The sequence below is a fragment of the Neolamprologus brichardi genome, chromosome 23 (genome assembly GCF_056152115.1).
Source record: "Neolamprologus brichardi isolate AB-2024 chromosome 23, ASM5615211v1, whole genome shotgun sequence".
NCBI lineage: Eukaryota > Metazoa > Chordata > Actinopteri > Cichliformes > Cichlidae > Neolamprologus > Neolamprologus brichardi.
The window spans coordinates 32,789,329-32,811,884 of NC_142125.1; the positions used below are offsets into that span (position 1 = coordinate 32,789,329).

At 39.9% G+C, this 22,556-nt stretch overlaps 1 protein-coding gene across 2 annotated transcripts in view; it reads left to right on the plus strand.

Moving 5' to 3' along the window:
- zranb3 (zinc finger, RAN-binding domain containing 3) overlaps window positions 1–22,556 on the plus strand; it is a 119,266-nt gene that overhangs the window by 61,337 nt on the left and 35,373 nt on the right. For both annotated transcript variants that reach the window (XM_006795711.3, XM_035909868.2), the window contains exons 14-15: window positions 1,187–1,489; window positions 13,166–13,320. In XM_006795711.3, coding sequence (XP_006795774.2) covers window positions 1,187–1,489; window positions 13,166–13,320 — 458 coding nt within the window. The remainder of the gene's footprint in view (window positions 1–1,186; window positions 1,490–13,165; window positions 13,321–22,556) is intronic.

Below are 22,556 nucleotides of genomic sequence, written 5' to 3' on the forward strand. Positions count from 1 at the left end.
TACACCTACGCAAGAGAGGAAAGAAAATGTATATGTATGTACAAGTGCAGTGATAATGATACACATGTATTATTATTAATTAGTAGTATTATGTCACTAACAGCAGACATGCCTTTTATGGTCATTTTGAGTACATAGGTCCAGCTGTGAGCACACAAGCCCCGCCCAGCTGCTGTTCTTCCTCCCTACAGAGGATGAACTAAGAGGCTGCACCATTCCCATTCTAAGATAAAAAAGGATTACTTTGGATTTCAATTTAATCTCATGAGGGCAAAAGAATAAAATTCAGGGAGGTCCAAATATTCAGTTTTTTCTTCTGTGTATTTTCATTTCTGTATCATCAGATTTGCAGATGGCTGTCTCTCTCTGAGCCCGAATCTTCCTGTTGAAAGGGAGTTCTTCCTTCCCACTGTCTCCGAGTACTTCCTGATTGGGGACTGTCTGATTGTTGGGGTTTTCTCTGGTGTTATTGTCTTTACCATACAATAGAAACCACCTTGAGGCAACTGTTGTTGTGATCTGCTGCCAAATAAATAGTTGATTTTAATTGTATTCCTTTTCTGCTATATTATTACTGTCTGTTTATTATTAGGAGGAAACCAAGGAAAAGAAAGTGAATAAAATACACCTGTCTGCTTAACATCATGACACTTACTGTTCATATTTTCTCAGCTTTTGTCAGCTGTTATCAGTCAGACCATCGGGTTTCTGTGCAAAAAAAAAAAAGTATTGAGGAAGAAGCTTAAATGGTTTCATACAGTGGATATAATGAGGTGCTGCACTGAGGCCCGGTAAACGATAAATAAGGATCACTTTGAAATGTGAATCATGCAAAGATACTAAAGTCCAAGAATAAAAATAAGGAGCTAGAAATGAGCATAATAGGTCCACAATAAAGGCTTGAAAATATACACATTCTTCTGCGCCCCTGCTTATGTCGACTCATTTACACCATCACACCCGCTAAACTTGTCAGTGAAGAACTTATGATGGCAAATAACATCACTAATGAGCCATATTGAGTTTTACTTTCATGTCAGCAGTCATTTTGTCACACTGTCACACTCCTCAGATGATGGATATCTTGCTCGGGAATGAAACTCTTCAAAGTCTGATTACACTGTGCAGCTCAGCCAATAGAGTAATCTTCATCTCTCTCTCTTTCTGTCTCTCCCTGCTGGCTCAGAGCCACCCAGGCCTCAGCTACCCCCTGCAACCCAGAGGGACCAGGCTTGTGTCGTTCTCTCCAGCTCTGACAGTGAGCCAGAGCTCAGCTGGGGAAAAGCCCGGCCTCAGAAATCACGCAAAGGCAAACAGAGCAAAGAGGGGGAGATGGAGGAGAAGGAGGCTGAGCCTCCCAAAGACAAACAGAGAGTGGGAGAAGCAGAGGAAGAGGACAAGCGGTGGCTCAAAGGCAAACAATCAGTGGGAGAGAGAGGCGACGTCGACGCTAGCGGTGGTGGCTGCCTCCCCCCTGACCGCACACAGGGTAATCCCACATGCAATCTTCTTCTTTTCATATCTAGGGAAATTGGCTAGTGCCTTCTTGTCACCTGCCCATATAATGCTGTTTAATATCATCACCTCCAATAAGGCACCATAGCTCATTCCATATGGGGCTAGGCATTATTATTCTTACTTCTTATTACTATTTCTACACTTTGTGCCATGAAGCTAAAGGAGATATTACAGTAAGTAAAACTTCGCTGATCTCCACTGGCTTTGAGGACCAGCGTACAGCACCAACTGACGAGCTCCTGATTGGCTGTTTTGTTTTTTTGTGTTGTTGTTTTTTTGTTTTTTTTTTAATAAAGTTGACCGAGGTCTAATTTCATGAAAGGCACAAGCTCCCTAGATGCTCCAGCTCGTCCCTGAAACACAACCTGCCGTTCCCCCGTCCACTCTGGTTATATGTGCACATGTCTGTGAATCTCAGAGGGATGTGAGGAAACAAATTCCCAATTACACAGTGTGTAATATTGCAAATTAAGACCTCTGTGTTCAAGTACTCGTGTCTCAAAGGGATACGCAAAGCAATAAATTGCACTAATTACAAAGAACTAATTACACTGTGTGCAATATGAAGAGCTTTAAAAAAATGCCAGACTAGCAGAGTCTAAGAAAAGCCCGTGACCTGGGTGTTGCCTCTGAAAACATGTAGATGTTCATATTAAAGGGGTGACACTGAGCTCGGGGCTTTTTTCAAAAACATTTTTCTAGAACACTCAACACGGGAAGGAGTAAGGCGTTCAGGTTTTAACAAGCCATCAATCCCCATTAGCCTTTAACATCCAGAGATCAGCGTGCAACAACCTGGCTGATTCCTGTTCTTGAGACACACGCACACACTTACAATTTGACATCTATTAGTGCCCAGATTGTCGAGTGGTTAATTTCCCATCTTTGCAGATACCTGTGCCACCCCATCAGTCTAGGACTGAATTCCACTGCAGCTTTTCTTTTCCCTGCAGTGCCTTCTGTACTTTATACTAAAGGTGAGCAAAAAGCCTTTTTTAACAATAAAAACACCTCTATTTAGACTGACTCAAGGGGAGCGATAAAAGCTTCACAGTCGATCAGAAATGGCAGCACTAAAGAGACACCGCTGGATACCAACTTGGCCCCCTACGTCCCCTTAGTCATGCACTTTTCCCCTGGAGACAGCTCATGTCTGCCTGCAGTACTGTGCAAGAGTTGTAGAGCTTTAAGCAGTAGCCTAAACATACAGGCAGAGTGATACAGGGCTGTCTTAAGTGATGAGAACACCTTGTCTTATAACAGACATGGAAACAAGAGAAACACAAGCCTATAAGCTGCCCAACGCTCAGTGGAAAGTCATGTGAGCGTTTTAGATTCTAACACAGTGTTTTACAGCAGCGGTCCCCAACCCCCGGGCCTCGGACCGGTACCGGTCCGTGAGTCGTTTGGTACCGGGCCGCGAGAGTAGAGGTTCAGGTGTGAAATGTATAGTTTTCAGCGTTTTTATCGGTTTTCAGCGTTATTTTGTTATCGTTTTTATCGTTAACTCGGTTTTCCTGGGTCTTTTCACGTGTGTTATGAATAAATCTTCTTTTTTTCGGTACCGGTACTAGTTTTATTTTGTTGTATTTATCCGCGACACCTTAAAGGCCGGTCCATGAAAATATTGTCGGGCATAAACTGGTCCGTGGCGCAAAAAAGGTTGGGGATCGCTGTTTTACAGTATTAAATTTGCCACTTGGTTGTAATTTTTGAAATAATAGTTGTTTGGATTCCACAGATAAATGAATAAAAGGGGTTTCTCACTTTTAATTTTCTTATCTGAACCTTTCTTATTCAACTCAAGCTCTTAATATTTTATCCAGGGAGTCCTCTCGAGTAGGTTTGCATGATTCATAGTTCAAAAGGATCCATTTTTACCTTAAACATTGGATGGACACCTGGCTCATGCAGTTTATAAGGCATTTTAGTTCCTCCCTCTTTAAGCCACCCCCTTTCTGAAAGCCCACTTTCTTCTGATTGGCTAATAGCTAAATCCCTGCCCCAGTGCTTGTGGGTTACACTTCTTGCATTAAGATTTGATCGATCTGTAGACTTTCAGCTTTAATTTAAGGGGTTTGACAAAGTTATTGCATTAACTGTTTAGGAATTACAGCCATTTTTATATATTATATCCCATTTTTAGAGGTTCAGCCAACATGCTGAAACAAATAAGGTCTGTTTTAAGACTTTGATAAAAAGTCATTTGCTGCCAGACGTCTAGAAGTCATGGACATCACCGTGTTTGTTTGTGTTTCTTCCCTTGGGATGCTCAAAGGCTGCCACCTTCAGTCGCTGCTTGTTTGTGGGTCTGTATCAGACCTGTGAATCCTACGGCCCCTGGGCCACATCTGGCACTTTGGTTGTCCTGCGTGATGTCAATGAGAAATTAGGATTCGAGCATAAATAAGTATACATTATGCAGTTTCCCATTTCAGCCACCAAAACTCGTCATCAGAGAATAGATCACTGTTTTGTTTTTTTGTGATTTTGTGAAGTCACAGTACAATTTTGTTTTCTTTTGTTTTCAATGTAGAGTTGTTGTTTTGTTTTGGGGGTTTTTAAACTGGACTAATACGTATTTATTTACTGATGTCAAAGGTAGTGCTGTGTGCGTTTGTGGAGAGCTGATTGCTGAGTAACTTTATGCTTGAAATCCCGAAATTGGGACAAACTGTCATGTTTATTCAATTTTCAGATTTATTTTTATTGGTATTTAAATGATACCTCGTTATATCTATCATTGAACCCAGATGACATAGTTTATCAAACTACAGCTGTTCTTGGTGCCTTAAAAATCAGAGAAACTGCGTTGAACCAGACACTTGCCTCTGAATGCCAAACCTTGGCCTCCACCAACACTGTAAGAAATCTTGGAGTCATTTTTAACCAAGATGTCCAAGATGTTTCTCTAAAATTAAAAGCCATTGGAAACTACTCTTATTATTATCAGGTTGTTCTAAAGATTCCCTAAAAAACCTCCATTTAATCCAAAATAGAGGGTACTAACAACGCCAAGTAAGAGATGATATTTGTCCCATATTGGCCTCTCTTCATTGGCTCCCTGTTAGAGCCACAATCAAATGTATAATCCTTCTCCTCACATAAAAGGGCAGGCCCAAACTTATCTTAAAGATCTGATAGTACTGCTATGTATGTTGTCCTAATAAAGTACTTTGCTGTCAGACTGCAGGGTTACTTATAGTTGTTAGAGTTTCTAAAAGTAGAATGGGAGGCAGAGCCTTCAGCCACCAGGCCCCTTTCCTGTGGGGCTCTGTGGGGTGTTTGATTGTTGGGTATTTTTCCAGAATACTTTAGGAAATTTAGCTTACAGCATAAAGTACCTTCAAGTGACTGTTGTTGTGATTTGGTGCTATAAAAATAAACCTGAACTGAATTGAATAAAGTGACTGAAATTGGTATTTTTGGATTGTATCGAAAGTCAGGAGGTGTTGTGTAAGTCAGTGCTAAAAATTTACCATGTTGTTAACTTCATCAGGGCGAGAGGACTGAATCACAGATAGTTAGTTTCACTTTTGGAGGAGCTTCAGACTGAACATGGTAACGCGGACTAGCACACAGCTGTCACGTGGCTCCTCTTGGGCAAAGCGTTAAAAGAGTATGGGACCTGGGAGCAGTTTTGTGAGGACATTCCCGAGCTCTTAAATCACTCATGACAAAAAAAACTGGATTTCTGCCACTGAGTAAGAAAAAAAAGGAAAAACTGCAGATAAAGTAATTAAACTACAAGAAAACTGGCAATGGTAGTTTGAAATTTAGCAAAAAGAGATTTTGTTCACTCTGTTTTTGGGAATGTGTTTTAAAAGATAAACTGCTGTTTTTACCTACTTCACATTTTCATTGCCTAATTACAACATCTACTCTTAACAGTAGCAGTTTATAAAGAGACAAAAATAATATTGAACAGAACTGAGTTCAGCTTATTAACTGCCCACCCACGGTATGTATGTATAGATATATAAGTATGAGCAGTTCATAAATTAATTTATTGAAAAAGGTACAAAAATTAGTCTTTATAATGTAATAGCTTACACAGCAGGACTCTATCGCCTTTCAGACTGCATTAGGCCAGGCTGAGAGTTGAGGGTCATCTATAAACCTGTTAGCTTGCCAAGCAGTCACCGCAGTTACCGCAGTCTGCCATTTTAACCATGTTTTTTCATGGTTTTAAGACTTGACTGTTTTTGATTTAAAAAAGCCCAATCTTGATCATAGAAGTGTTAAAATGGGACTGATCAGTACTGTACTAGTTAGTCCCGAAAAGGTTGATTCTGTTCACGTGGATGTAGAGTTTTCAGTGGGAGAAACGTTTCATCAAGTGACTTCTTCAGTCTCAGCTGACTGCAGGTTTCCCCAATCTTATAAACCGTTTAAGTTTGGACTGCAGTCAGCTGAGACCGAAGAAGTCACTTGATGAAACGTTTCTCCCACTGAAAACTCTACATCCAGACGAACAAAATCAGCTTTTTCGGGATTTCCTTACCTGGATGATTGAGCATGCCTCAAGTCTTACTAGTTGGTGTTAGCCAATTAAAACCAAATGACTGACAAACACCCTCTTTAGTTGATTCTAAGGCTCCACACCCTCTGACCTTAAAGCTGGCATCACCGACAACCCCAACACTACAGTAAATCTGTGCCACTTTAGTTTTTTTTAATTGTGCTCCCAAGTCACTTTAATCATAGAATAAAGAAAAGAGTCATTCTGACTCACACGTGTTTGGGCTTTCTTCAGAAGTAAAGTTCGGTTCCTGCAGGGTTAGGGTTACCACCTATGATGAAATAGACCTCTGAATCCACCATCTCACTTGTAACCTGTGATGTTGTTCTAGCCACATACTACATAGACACATTTTCAGGGTCTTGAAGATAAAGTCTCACATTTTGAAACTTTTCTATTAAAACAATACATTTGGGTGTTTTAAACAGGCATCAATTCTACAAGAGGGATCGGATGGTAACCAAGCCCTACACCTAACTCTGACCCTAGAGTTTAGACCCAGTGACCTGGCGCATGTTACTACGTTAATGTTTTCACTTGATTTGTTATAGGTAGTTCCAGTAGTCCTATGGCAGATAGTACCGCTCTCACACGGCTCTTGTTTCAACACGAGGGATGCAGCCTGCGCTGAGACAGACGATATTGACAGCTTACATCTACAAATCAGACTGCCTTCAAAAACTGCACGAGTGTACCGGCTAGTATGCATGACGTAATTTGTTTGAGAAAAGAAAAACTATTCGAGGCATTTATCTGTCCTGTTGTTGTTTAGTCAGATTCTTAGTTACATGCTGTTGCCAGTCTGTCTCCAGCAGCGTGGGTATTACAAAGCACTGTGTTTGTCCAATAAAAGTGACCTATGGGGTCAGGAGCGGCGCCTAATGATTTTCCTCTACCTGCCTGTGGTTTTAGAAGGCAAACCGCAGAGCTGTCGGCCGCTCCCACCTCTTGATTGCTCTGAGATTACTTTCCTCACAGCACAGACAGGCAATCACTCCTCCTCCACCTCCCCGTCTCCACTCTCTCCTTACTGTCTGTCGCTCAGTCGATCTGCATGGCCCAAACATTTAAACATGGATACCTGTCTCTTTTGGATATTAGTGCAAATGTAGCAGCGGCACCAAACGTCTTCATGCTTGAGAAGCACAGTTAGGATTTCTTTTTTTTTTCTTTTTTTTTTAATCTTTTGTTTCAATTCTGCAGAAGATAAGATGACTCAGTCCAATTAGGCGTTGTTTTCTTTCTCTCTCAGTAAAATAACAGATAAATCCCTTGGGGTGTTTTGAAGGCACTGTTCATACTGTGTAAGTGACAGTCTAATAAGACGGCTTTGTAAGATGAATTGCCCCCATCGTATAAATGGCCCACTTAATGCAGCTGGCGCGTTCTACCACTGCAAACAAGGGAAGGGGGGGAAAAAAACTGCTTACAACAAATATAGGCTGCACACTGCAGAGCTGCAAGGTTTCATTACAGATGCAGCAGGACAAAAGGATGGATGGGATTTAGCGAAAAGCTAGTGTCCTAAAAATGTTTTGGTTCCAGGTTTGTAGCTCTGTGAAATGCCTTCGTCTGGTTATCTTGGTGTTTTCAGAGTGGCCCATTCCAGCTGAGGCTGGTCTGAGAGCAGAACAATCTGTGGCAGACCTGGGAAAATTGCACCTATGAGGACGGCAAACATAAAAGTGAAAGATATGGACTTTGTACAGGATAGGTCAAGGAGAGAAAATGTCTTACTTGGATGATCTCAAATCGATACAAAGGGATTTGGCATCAAATTACATCGCTGATATTATTCAAAGCAGCGATGGACCATTAAACAGTCAGTTTCTGTGGGAAATAAAAACTGGTTAAAGAAATACTGCAAAGTAGAAGCGATTGAAATACTTTGAGTACAAAGAGCATGTTAAAAGAACGGTTTATGACGTGATTAAGGATATAGAGATAGAAACGTAAGCATCTGTCTAATATAAACCCAGTAGTGTAGCCATAGTGTAGCGAATGCTACACTAGCAGATTAGTGGCTGCTGTGTTGCCATTAGCATTAGTATCAGAGAGGGAATTAAAGCCTCACAGAACCTTTGCAGAAATAAATATGATGTTCAAACAGCATATTGCTGCCAAATGGACCAATCAGTTGTTGTGTTCTGCATCATAAAGACGTATAATTATATTTCTGAGTAGGTGAACATCTGTGATCAGATGCAGATATTTTAGCCTGATCAGCTGTTCATTGGTTTTGACCGATCAGCTATCCCAGTGTGTCTCTGCTTAAATACCTTACCTGTGCAGTTCCATATGAAGGTGTGCTAGGTAGAGTGAAAAATATGATATATTGTTTGACCTCACAGGCATAATGTACTCTGTGACCAATAATCACTCTGCTATGAGTGAGTTTGCATATTGTCAGCATTGTACACTCACACTAATGATGTCATGGTTTTCTACTGATCAGCAGCTGGTAGTGAAAATGTGCTAAGAAGAGTAGGAGTTTTCCACCATAGCCAGAAAGAAAGAAACGAGCTAGCAAAGGGAACTAAACACTGATCTGAATCATATTACGCCACCAGCAGCACTCAGTCGGTAGAAAATCTGTTTGTTTGTTTGTTTGTTTTAAACAACTGCATTAAAATGCTAGAAAAGTCTGTTTCATCTACAATGATTAATTCACTTTTTTATTAAATATACACATCTTTTGAGAGATTTTGTAGAGAAAACAAAGAGTTAAATACATTTAATTCTCAAAAACGGGGATTGACAGTGGCTTGGCAACAGCAGTCTTCACACTTGGAGTTCTCTTTCGTTTCCCAACCAAAACACTGGAGAGATGTCTTTCTCCCATACCCACTAGCGATCCAGTGCAGGTGCAGGGCAGCACTTGTTCAATGGAAACTCTCTTGTCGCAGACAGCCTGTGTCAGTATTTTTCCCCCATTAGCAAGCCAGATGGACACACACGCACACGCACGCACAATCTCGCTAACACACACACCGACAAGGCAGACAACTGGCCACGCGAAGTGATTTAAGGCAAGTATTATCAGAGTGTTATAGGTCATTGTCTAAATGAAGCGTGGTCGAACAGTGGCGGTCTCATTTCCACCACCTGACCTTTTCGTGCTAGATGCTGGCAGGATGAGCAAGCTACATAGCTGACATTAATGACCCGCTCCCTCTCTTCTTTCTCTGTTTCTCTCCTTGTGTGACCATCATTTTATCACTCTTTTTTTCTGCTCTCTAGCTGCGTTTCAATCCTGTTGTTCAGCAAATTCTAGAGTGAACTTGTGAAAAATAAATTGGGCATTTTCTGTCAAAGAAGTTGGCTTTCTGTGTTGCTGAACAGCGTTATACTGAAGGAATAGTTTTCTATAGTGATTAAAATTAGTTGGTCACAAAATTGAATTGCTTTAAAACTGAAAGTCACCAGATGATGATAGCTGTGGTTGCAAAAATGCTTTTGGGCCGATAGAGGTTTACGGGAAAACAGATTTCTGTCTTCACTTCTGGAAACAACTCTTCTGCGTTTTGGGCCATATCGGTATGAAACTGCACGTTTATTGGCTAATGAGTTGTCATTAACCAACAAGCATGTGGATCCACAGTCAAACTCACTCCGGTTTTTGCAGCCACTATGGCGATCACAGAAATGCTCATCTCAAAGCTTCAAACAGGAATTTGGGAACAATGGGTGACGTCACAGTAGCTGCGTCCATCTTTTCCACGGTATGTGACATTAACACTTTATCCCTTATGTTTGTACATTTGTTTAAATAAAAACATTGCTTAATTTTAACTTTATTTTAAAATATAAACTTCTGCTGCAATTTCAGTTGATAGCTACATCCGGTAGATTTGGCTTCCAAATGTTTATATTTCACCAGTTCTAATCTTTTTTCTTTTTTTTTTAAATATGTACTTGGACTCATTGGTACAAATGCGTGTCTTAAATAACCTCTTTTATGAACTCTGTTTTGCCAGCCAAGCTAACACGTGCTGCATGTAGGACAGGTTGTAACTTGTAGATGACTAGCATGCTAGCAGTTAGTTTCATGCTCATTTTTTTTAATTTGACCTTTTTAATAGAAAAGTATGTGTCAGTATAGGTTACAGATGTTTAGGACGCCATGCAAACACCAGGCTAATCTACTGTCTTGTGCTTTTTAAAAAAGAAATATTTCAAAACTTTTAGATTATCATATTAAAAAAAAGATTTCATTTATTAATCTTTGTTTGTTTTTGAATTTTTAACTGTGTCCATTGTTTGAATGGTTGTGATTCAGTTATGATGCAAAAAGTCACTTATAGCACATCAACACATTGTTATCCCTACAGGCTAAAGATGGAAAAGTCATGCACCTCAGGAGGCAAATTTAATTGGTTGATCAGCCATGTCACGCCCTTAGGCAAGACCCCATTACTCTGTCATGTAGACTGGACCCAGTCCCAATCTTCATTACAATGTAGACTGGGTCCAGTCCCAATCTTCATGACAATGTAGACTGGGTCCAGTCCCAATCTTCATGACAATGTAGACTGGGTCCAGTCCCAATCTTCATGACAATGTAGACTGGGACATTGGAATCTTGTCATCTACACTGGGTCCAATTCAATTCCAGATCTATTCCAATGGCAAATCAAAGACTTGCAATAGTTCTCTTAAGTTAGTAACGTATGCTATCTGCACAATAGAGCTATATCAGCATTTTAAAAGGTAAGATGTTAAAAAAAAAGACTATATATAACTAGCTAATACAAACATATTAGTGGATTATAGATGTAGATGTTAGACATGCTAATTGACACCAGATTAAGCTAGCAACACATAATTAGTTGCTCCAAGTTACTTTTAAATGCAAATAATTTTTTAAAACCATGGCTTTTTGCTGAGTTGACCAAATTTAATATTAGCCAGTACAGCATGTGTAATATGATGGCATGTGTTTGCCTGGTCAGCTGATAAAACGATAACTGCACAACAGTCGTGGAAACAAGTAGCTGTTTTTGTGATATATACTTATAAATAAATACTTTTATTTGAGACGTCTTGTAAACACTGTTTTTAGGCTTCGTGGTCTTGTTGACAGTTACCGTATTATATTTCTGCTCTGCCAACAGAACGTTGAGGAACCAAATGAGACTGAAGACACAAGGTAAGTTTAAAATATGACAGCGGCTCTAAGAAAATATTACATAGAGGGTAAATACTTTTCGTTTTGTTCAACATATTAAATGTGTGTTGGCACACTAATACTGTATTACAGGGTAATAAAAAAATAATCTCCTAATGCATTTACCTGGCTAAGCTTACACAGGCATGTCTAACACTTACTGTCTTTTTCTCTCTGCTATCTCTCTCCGCTCAGGAACCACAGGAGGATTCAGCCTGAAGACTCTGCAGTGAGACGGCGCCCTGACCCTGAGATTCATCTCCAAGAGTTTTTCAAGCTTTACCCGCTTCTTCTTTTTAATAAACCAAACATTATGCTTCCCAGTGGTCTGGTTTTTGTTTGTAAGGGAAAAAAGAAGTTCTGATGCAGTGCTTGTACATAATTCATTTACAGATTTGTTGTTGTCTTAATCCATAGCTAAGATTGTTCTTCCTAAATTAAGCCAACCGTTTTTCTCCTCTGTGTCGGTGGGATAGCTGCACATGTATACTGTTATCTCTGAGTGAGTGGAGCGTCCCCATGCAGCACAGCACTAACAGGAAGACTGTATACGAGGATAACAGCAGGGAAAGACACAAACTGTGTAACATGCTATTCATTTTGCCTGGTTTATTAGACATGTAAATAATTAATTCGCTGTGATAACTAATTGCACAGTAAAAAACAAAACTAGCATAAATGAAATGTGTTTATATGTCAAAGGCTGGCTGTTAGAAAGTCCAAAAGGAAAAACAAAGTCCGACGGGAGAAATAAAGCTGGAAAAATACTGACACGTGGAACGACGAGGAAATGCATGAGAGATGTATAAAAAAGGACTAAGGGGGAGACAGCACTGTATATACAAAAAAGGAAAAACAAGACACAGCTAAATAGAATCAGAAAACTAGATAAAGAGGAAGTAGAACTATCAAAATAAAGCAGGAAGTAACATGACAGATAAAAAAAATCTACCACAGAGACTAAGATTTGACAAAATATGGTGAACTTAGCATTAAACGTATGATTAATTATAACCCATGAATCTACATAGAAACTAGTGTTCCAAAACATCTAGAAATACTACAAGATTAGAAATATACAGAGAATCAAATCCAGACCTTAATCAAAACTAGAAATTGAAACAAAAAAAACAAAATAAATGAATCTAAAAAGTCTAAAATCGGACTGAGAACAACAAAACTCATAGACTGTGACAAATTATGTATATCCACCCTAAAATGCCTTCATGTTTTCCCATTTAGAAGCAGAATTTACACCAGCAGGACAAAGAAATTCTGTGATTTTCTCTTATAGCTTTTACAGCTGATTCTGAAACTGTTATCAACTGTTATCTGCCGCCACCTGTTTCACAAAAAACAAAACAATAAACGTGGGCTATTACTTTGTTAAGCGAGTTAATGTTGATTTCTTTTAATAAGTTATACACAAAAGGTGTGACTTATTTCAAGCACTTTATAACTTAATCTTTTGTCCTAGGCAGTCTTATTTCTAGTGACGTAAAATTCCTCTGTTCTTTCAATAATCTGTTGGGTCTACTTTTAGAGTAAAGCAGAGTGTTTAAACCGCCACGTTTGTTTGCTCTTATATCAACTGCTGATAGCAAGAATGTTGACTTTGATTCCCATTTATATGAAAATGTCAGAGATAATTGCTTCAACATTTTCATTTCACATTCTTAATCAAGTGTTTGAAAGCAATAAGCATCAATATATGGGTGTTTTTCCCATGCATCTAGTGTATATGCATACATATTTGAATGATCTGCTACAAATGCCACATCTTCCCAATATTGTGCTCAGTATAATAAATCTTAAAAGCTGCAGGAGTTTAATGTCTCTTCTACTCATTGCATCACCAGAGGAGCAAACAGAGTACCAATAAAGCAGTGAAAACCAATAATGAGTCAATAATATATGCTCAGTGAGATATTAGTCAGCCTATTCCTCTCTCCCTGCAGACTGCGGAGCTCTGCCGTGTTTATCTTCTACTGCTGATGCTAATGATGATGATGGGGGCAATGGTGGCGAGGACGCCAACAACGCCCATCCCTTCTACCCAGGCCTGCAGTTCTGCGCCAGCCGGTACACAGACCGAATATATCTTTACTCCAAGGTACCGCCGCCTGTCTGTTTGATTGTGCATATTTGATCATAGACTGAGCTCACAAGGGAACCAGAGAATTTTTTTCTAATGTGTTTTCACAATAATTCTTGTTCCTCTCAAGGTTGTGCCATTACAGGAAACGTTGCACCTGCCTATATTGTCCATCTGTGCCAAAGAATTACTCTGAGCTTAAATGCAATGTTTAACTCACAGTGAGATTCAGTCATTTTGTGTTTTCAGCCACTCTGTGCTGCACACCTTGTCTTTTATTTTAGGTTCTCTAAGGGCCAGAAACAAATTGGTGTGATTGCACAACGGCAAAAAAAAAAAAAAAACAGTGGAAATTCTGCAGTTGATGTACTAACTGTTTGCTTATGAACCAGTGATGGCAAAGGGAATCTACCAAAGAGGGCTGCCAGTAAGGGGTCAAGTGGTTTCACTGGGTGAAACACCATGGCAATTCAGGTCCATGTGAAGGAGCAGAAGGAGATTTGGCTTGTTCTGATAAGAGGGCAAATTCTTCTGTTAGAAACTGAAGGGGGCTTCATTGGAGGTTGGGGCGTCAGTTATCTGGATAATTCTCAGAGCTCAGGTGGAGTGCAGGATTCATCCAGATATTGAAAATGGCTTGACAAAGCTGGACTGCACAGGTGCACAGATCATGGCAGCACAGGAAAAAGCTCCAAGCACAAGATATATTACACTATGGCAAGACCCAAGGTGCAGTTTGTGCAGAGATGCTCCGGAAATAATTCAGCACATTACAGAAGGGTGCAAGACGCTGGCAGGCAGGGCACACAGTACATGGAGCATCATAGCCAAGTAGCTGGCATAGGATACAGGAAGATCTGTGCCCCCTAGGGTGGTCCTGTGGGACTTCCAGAGTCAGAAGGACAAACTGGTGATGACTAACCAATTGGACATAGTAGTGGTGGCCAAACAGAAGAAGAAGACTGTCACTGTTGTTGCTGAACAACAGGATCTTGCCAGGTTTAACAATGACTCCCACCTGTGCTGTGTTCCAACACGGCACCGGTCCAAACTGCTGCTGGAGTACAGGAAGGCATGTTCGGAGGCAGCTATAAAAGTAATGGAAGAAGTGTAAAGGTGAGAATAGGGACACCAAACGAAGGGACTGAAGATGAAGGGTAAAAGAAGAGAGCGGCCTGATATGCATGGATGCAGGGAAGGAGGGCATGCAGATAGTTGGTGTGACAGAGGGAGATGTGAGGGCAGGGTGGAGGCAGATGATCCACTATGGTGACCCTAACACACACAACCCCAAAGAAGAAGAACCCAAGCAAGTTCCTATCTGACCCACAGCCGCCTGTGAGCAGCTGGTTCATTACTTTTGGTGATTCTGAATCATAAGACATTATTCTAACACGCTTGAATCTGACTTAATTAATACCTGTATTCTGACAGACATTTCTCGATGTTATGCAGTAAATCCACAAGTTTCAAGTATTAAAAAAGCAAGTTACTTGACAGTTGACTTGTGATATTGCACAGCTCTGTGTGAACTGTGGAAGAGTTGTAGCTAAGAGTTTAATTATAACTCTTTTTCAAACATTTTTTTTGCCAGCTTCTATTATTTCATGAGCCTTTTCATACTGGGAAAGGATTTTCCCTGGATCTGTCGTGCACATAAGTGAATTCAACTTGAATTTTCAAATACAACACATTGTCGTGTTGTGACGGTGACGGGCTGTGACTGGCTAACTAAATTGCAGCAGAAAATAAAAATATTTTCAAGCCACAAACAAAAGTACAAATAACAGGCAAAGCACCACGTTATGTTTGCGTGCACAACAGTTTGGGCAGTTTAGTTAGTAGCTTAATAACCCACATCATGATTTTCAGCTGTAAGCTGCGTTCCTCCCCTGTGCAGTACTTGTTGGCTGATAAATACTCTTATAACACTTTGTCTTATATTTCTAAGTATTTCTTCTGCAGCTTTTAAAAAATGCTTCTTTTTCTTGTGCCACATTAAGTGTGAGGACACGGCAGCTCCTCTTACTCTAAGTGAAAGTCAGACGTGTGGTGTAATATCCTCTATTTCAATTCTTGCAACAGAAAAATAGCTAAAAAGCCAAAAAGTACACATAAAGGTGTGATGTCCACTTAATTTTTTCTTTTATATCCTCATGTTCTAGTGAAATTTACCTGATTCCATGTTCACGATCTGCTCAGGTTTGAGCTGCAGATAATCATTTTTAATCATTTAATCTGCAGAGTTATCAGTGTAACCAGCTGTTCTGGTCAAAGTTTAAGAAGAAAAAACCTGAAATAGTTGTGATTAAAACAGGTGCAGTTAATTAGTGTAGAAACAACATAAAAGGCAGTTTTAACGAGCTTTTAACAAACAGGAAAAAACAGGCTATAATGAAAGCTACATGATGCTTGATATGAACCTTTATTGACCTTTGCTGCATTTCAATTATATTTGCATGTTTGAAATAAAATTCTATCTATCTATCTATATCTATTTTCAATTCTTCCCTTTATTACAACACTTTAACAAGCTAACTGCTAGTAAAAACTGGTAAAAAGTCATATCTGTGCTTCACCTCTAGTGACTGGACGTCCTGTGTCCTGCCTCTACGCAGACCTAAACCACATACACTATGTCCAGTCGTGCAAATATATTTGAAACTGACTATTTTCTGCTCCAAAGGGAATGCTGGAGAAACGATCCCAGCATGATTCTCCCCAAATTTTTTTATTATTAATAATCCTAAGATTTGTTAAGGGTTTATTTCAGCCAATTACTCTTGTATTGATCTTCCTTTTGCCTCTCAAAAATAGTAAAGCAGCAACCTTCGCCGCCTCTGTGGACCAGGCTCCTTTGCTGTGGAGTAAAAGGTGAAAGAAAAGCTTTTTAAATCCATTCATATCCCTCCATTCAATACAAATTAAAGGTTTAGGATTTACCAGCGTATTGCCAATATGATTTAATAAGGTGCCACCAGTTTCCAAGCCGCCTTCTAACGTTTCCTCTTTTATCTACACTTCTCCTGTATTTGTCAGCAGCAAGTAAAGCGGTCGTCTAAGGATTTTATTTAATATATTTGGTGCACAAAAGGTTATTCGTAAAGTAAAAACTGAAGGAGGCAGCCAAACAGTTTTAAATATTGAACTTGACATAACAAAATAACCCTGTATATGGCATCTGGGTTTTCTTGGCTGGGCCAGCAAAAAGTTTGCATTCGTATTAGTAGTAGTATTACTTATGGCTCAGTCATGCAGGTGTAGAGACCAGTCAGTAAAACCCCGGCAACCACTGGTCGCTAAGGAAAAATCTATATTCCCCAGCTGGTTGGAAGTTTTGGAAAACAAACATCACCAGAAACCTCTTTGGGTTTGCGTAGTTGCTAGCAGGTTGCTGCAATCGCTTATAGTTTGCATGGAAGACACAGATTTGTCTGCAAACACTCGTTAAGTAGTAGTGAAACTTGAATAAGGGTGCAGAGACTGCTCTTCAAGATTAAAGTTAAACATTTTGAAACATATTCTCTGCTTCTGGTTTGCATCAAATTCTTCACAGTGTTAGCGTGTGTCTTAGCGAGTAGTTGGCAAGTGTGGAGACAAGTCGAAGTTGGAGTCTTCCATACAAAATACAGGCAATCGCGGCAATCTGATAGCAACCAAAACAACCACAAGGAGGTTTTCGATGTAACACCTTCTTTCAACAAGTTCACTTAATGACAGCATCTTTGCTGACCAGTCATTTTTCTATGTAGTCTCTGACTGGTCTGTGTGACTGGAGGCCTTAGTATGACCAGTAATGTGGGTTTTAAATGTTACTGTTATCACTGAGTCAGTTCAATGTCATGATAGCTTCCATCTATCCAATTTCTGCCACTTATCTGGGTCACAGGAGCAGCAGTCTAATCAGATATGCCCAGACCTCTTTCTCTCCAGCTAACCCCTCCAGCTCTTCTGTAGGACACTGAAGATTTTATGCCTGATAAACCTCACATAGTAGGTGTCCAGGAAGCGCTAGAGGACACTGCCGGATTTTTGGCACTGCACTCACAGCTTTGATCCTGATAAAATCCTAATTTATCTGGACTTTTGTCCTGGCACAGCCATTTATGAGGTTTAGGTGGCACATAGGTTTGGATAGCTTTTTCATCATTTAAAAACTACATTTTGCATTTACTCGGATAATTTTTCTCGAATTTTAATTTTTAGTGAAACAATTATGTAAAAATCTAAGAAATCGGGGAGGAAGTACTGTATATACTTTTTCACAGCATTATAAACATATTTTGCTGGAACCTGCCTGCTAGAAATCTGAGTAAATCATGTTTCTATGATTGACAGAGGGAAACTTTTACAAATACACGTGCAGCAGCCAAAATAACAGTCACCGGTAACACGTTATATTTGAAATGAACTGCGATAACGGGCCGTCAGACTCGCTGATCTTGCTCTAGCTAACAGCACCGAACGCCAAAAGGGACATCATATCTGCTGGTGCAAGCCACACTTTGGAGGGAGAGGTTTCAACAGTTTGAAAAGATGACACTTTCTTATTTCTTCGCATCTGGTTTTGACTGCTTCTTCAGTACTGATGCAGAGGTTCTGTCTGAGTGGCGACGCCTATCGTTCAGGAGAATCAGCACTAATATAAATGGCCTAATAGTAACCCATGAGGCACTTTTATTTGAAGAGTTCAGGTGTTTTGTTCAGTATTCAAGCCAAATGTTCTTTTAGCGCCTTCCACCATTGAAGCTTGTGGCGCGTCCTTCCACCAGCAGACTAATACAAGCAAGTTTAACTGCAGTATGGCTCTGATTACACTCCTGTGCATTCTTGGCACTCCCCTCGAGTGCCACTTGCCAACAGACCTTTGTATTGATCGCGATGTGATACTTAACGCCCTTTTGCTTCATTCATGAGGGATCAAATTCCTTCCCCACTAACTCAGATAAGAGACAAGAGGGTTTTACATAAAGAAGAGCAAGACGCTGAACTGAATCACCAGTGGAATCTTAGCCTGACAGCAATAGACAAGTGTCATGTACGCGTGGCTGAGACGATAAGCTGAGGAGATAAATGTCTCCCGCTGTCGTTTAAATGATAAAGCGGAGGAATTCTGGCTGGAAAGCTGTCACATTGGGATAATCCTGGACAAGGCAAAGTATTCACACAGGGGCTACTCGAGGCACAATCAGAGGAAGATTTGTCACAGAGGCTTGAATGAGAAATATTGAGAGTATTAGTAATTTTATGTCCATTTACTGCACAGCAAACAGTTGTTTTATTCAAGGGTTCACTGGCCCTACTCTTTGGTGGGTGGGTTCTTTGACTCCTGTCAAGACCAGGAAGAGCTGATAAGTGTGGTGAAGAACCTGAGGATAGTTCAGAAACGCCATATGTTGGACTACAATTAGTTTGGCATGTTGTGATTTCTCAGACTTTTCTTGCGCTGTTGTTACATGTGACAGACCACTGAATAATGGAGCAGTACAGCAATCCACATTTGTCAGGACCTGCACACATCGATGACTGTTTTATTCTTAGAATATCTGGAAAGACTTCAGTAGCTATACGTTCATCAGGCTTTTGGATGTGCATGTGGAGTTTTAGTCCAGGATTAGTGACAGCAGAGAACTGCAGAACAAAGACTTTGAAGAGAAAAATGAGTCGATTAACCATAAGCTGTGTGTTAATGATAGACCCTTGGTTATTGGACTGTAAAGCCTCAGCGTTGGCATTTTGGTTATCGTCATCTTGGTTTTATTGAAACTGGATGTAACCATATTTTTAGAAGCCAGTGCAACGTGAGCCTGATGAGCTAACACCATAGACTGTGTATAAGTGATGAACGTACCTACAATGACGTCACCTAAAGGTTTTCTGTTTTCCGTTTTCACTGTGGTCATCTTAGCTTTTTGGAACCAAACATCAGGAGTGACTGTAAACAGAGAGATACTGTACTCTCGTATACTAGCAGCCTGTTATGAAGCCAAAACATCTTTATCATCCATCTGGACACTAAAGAAGAGTTTCATTTTATAAACTACACGTTTTGATTAATAAGACTTGAAACTAGAAATTGAAGTCATGAACTTAAGGCACAGGTCACAGGAGCTAAGACCATTTACCCATGGACTCAGAATGGCTACACCTAAAAAACAGTTTTTTGGGTTCTTCTTGACACAGTAAAAAATTAGTATGCATGGTCACAATACATGATCCTAGCTGATAAATAAAACAAAGTCAGTTATTTTAGCACATTTGTAAAGCTGAAAGTGAACAGAGTTGATGCTAACACTGCTAATATCCACAATAAACCATATAAATGTCTTGAGCCACCCCACATTTGTTTATAGTTTGCTTCAAAGGAGCTTATTGCTCATGTGATCTTGCATAAAAAAGCATAAAACGTCGCCTAATTCAAGGGATGTTTTTTCTTTGTCTTCACATAACAGAATCAATCCTGAGATACTTTGTTACCATGTAAAATAGTAACAAAGTATCATTTTTTTTAAAAAGTCACAGATAACACCGTCTGATTGGCATGAAATAGTCTGCACCATGATTGCCTCACATTATTTTTATATTACTGAGCAGGTTTCTCCATGCTATCACTGGTAGCAATGCTAGGCTAAAACATTAATTATTTCAAGTAATGGGCATTAATCTGTCTGTCAGATTTAGTCACTCATGAAAGGTAACCCCTGGATTGGTATATTTGTGTATACGTATGTAAAGCTGTGGTCAGAAATTTACATCCACTCCTCATTAGTATGAATTTCATGGTCATTTTGGGCTTTAATGATTTCTTTGAGCAGTCCTTTTTAGTGGTAGAATGATTGGACAGCAAACATCTTTATTGACTTAATAAACAAGAATTTGATGCATAGGTTTAAATTCATTTCAGAGTTCCTCTAATCAGGAGTACAAATTATACATACACATAAATAAGTAATGCTGGAGGCACACTGGATGTGGATCCTTTGGTTTCTGTGGAATATAAAGTGGGGTCCAGTGGACTGTCTTTGTTTGAGGACATCATGTGGAATTTTGAGTTTAGGAGCCGGGTTAATGCCTGGGGCGTTCCTGAGCATTCTTTGCGGTGTGACAGGATGCATTGTCATAGGGGGATGTGCTTCTTCTGCAGCATTGTTTAGGTGGGTGGTACATGTTAAAGTAAGTCCACGTATTGTAGATACCACCAGGACCAAGGGCTTCTCAGCAGCATATAGCTTTGCAAAAAGATGACCATTAAAAGCAACTGTCAGTGGTTTTAATGTTTTGGCTGATCATCATTTTATTCAACCTGAAAATAAACATACTTCTTTTATTTATATAATAATAATAATAATATCTTATGTTTGAATGAAACGAATATTTTCAGTTGCTTTCCTCATGAGCTTGTTAGTGGGAAGCATAGTGTGCCTCTTTTCAGTCACATCTAGCGGGGCTCTAATCCTGCTTCATGCTGTTACAGCACAACTCGCTCCACCATTCCCCTGACTCTCCATGATATTTATTTTACCATAATCCAAATAAACACATGGGCGTCTTTGCACTGCGGGTACAGCGCAAGAGGGAAAAAAAACTTCCTAATGTTGATTTGTATCTCCAAATCCATGTGCCGGCTGCCGGCAGGTATTAACCTTTAGGCTTTATCCTTTCTCCTGCCTCCTGCCTGTCCTCTCCGACCATCATCTCCATGCCTGACGTGGCTCTGAGAGCTGAAACCAGATTGTGGCTTTTACCTGAATCCGCCCATCAGCCTCTTTCTTGTTTGGTACAGTCAATGTTGTTTGATTGAAGTTAACTCTCAGGGTAAGTGGCTTGTCGGTCTTCAAATTGGCAGTAGTTAGTGCTAATGAAGCAGTAATAACCTGGTAAATGTTCTTTATTGTGGTTATTTTTTACAGTGATTATGCAGATGCTTCCAAGCCGCTGCGGTATGATTACCTATAATTACAGTGAGGTATATTCTTATGGGTTTATTCCTGTTTTTCTATCCTCTTCATAATCCTCGTTATTTTTGTTACTAATGCATGCATGCATGCTGTCACAAGAGAAAGAGGATCTTCAAACATATATTAGAATAAAGGTGGATAAAACAAGCAAGATCACTAATGAGCTCCTTGGTTACCACAGGAATTACCATGGCAACCAATAAAGAAAGAAAGTGTGGCCAGATTACAGAACTTAAATGAAACTAAATTCAAGTTCTGTAAGTTGGTAATTAAAAATCTGATTGCTCTGCAGACAATCCCTAAAGTTTTAGTGCAGAATGAGCTACAGCACACAATGAAACTAATTGCATGTGAACGCTGCAAAACTGTATATTCGGTTTCTAATTACAGACAGTTTAGGTCCTGCAGTTACTTTTTATTTTCCGCACGGGAGTTGTACAGGAGAAGTACATAGTTGTGCTGTTGCTCTATGGCTCTGTGAGGATTAAAGAGCGTTTAATTCATGGCTATTTCACTAAGAGTCTCTGAGAGTTTTATAGGTGAGAGCAACACATCCAGGTATTTTGGCCTTTTTTCAGCTTCTGAAATACGTCATGGCAGAATTATTTGAGAAACCGCAGTAAACAAACGACATTGCTAACATTATAATAGTTAACAGGGGTCTTGCAAGTTAACTAGCACCCTCTCTTCAACAGGCTTCAGTGCCATGTCCCTTGGTTTATAATAAGCCCAAGTCCTAAAGATCTATTCAGTTGTAGTTTGAACCCTGTAAAGCTTTTTATTAGCGCTGTTCATGGGCTGCAAACTTTCAAGCTAAGTTTAAAATGTCAGCATTAATTATAGCCCTCACGCTCGCTGAGTCCTAATGCTTCAGAACAGATGAATAAAAGTTCAATTCAATTCAATTCAATTCAATTTTATTTATATAGCGCCAAATCACAACAAAAGTCGCCTCAAGGCGCTTCATAGATACAGAGAAAAGCCCAACAATCATATGACCCCCTATGAGCAAGCACTTTGGCGACAGTGGGAAGGAAAAACTCCCTTTTAACAGGAAGAAACCTCCGGCAGAACCAGGCTCAGGGAGGGGCGGGGCCATCTGCTGCGACCGGTTGGGGTGAGAGAAGGAAGACAGGATAAAAGACATGCTGTGGAAGAGAGACAGAGGTTAATAACAGATACGATTCAATACAGAGAGGTCTATTAACACATAGTGAGTGAGAAAGGTGACTGAAAAGGAAAAACTCAATGCATCATGGGAATCCCCCGGCAGCCTACATCTATTGCAGCATAACT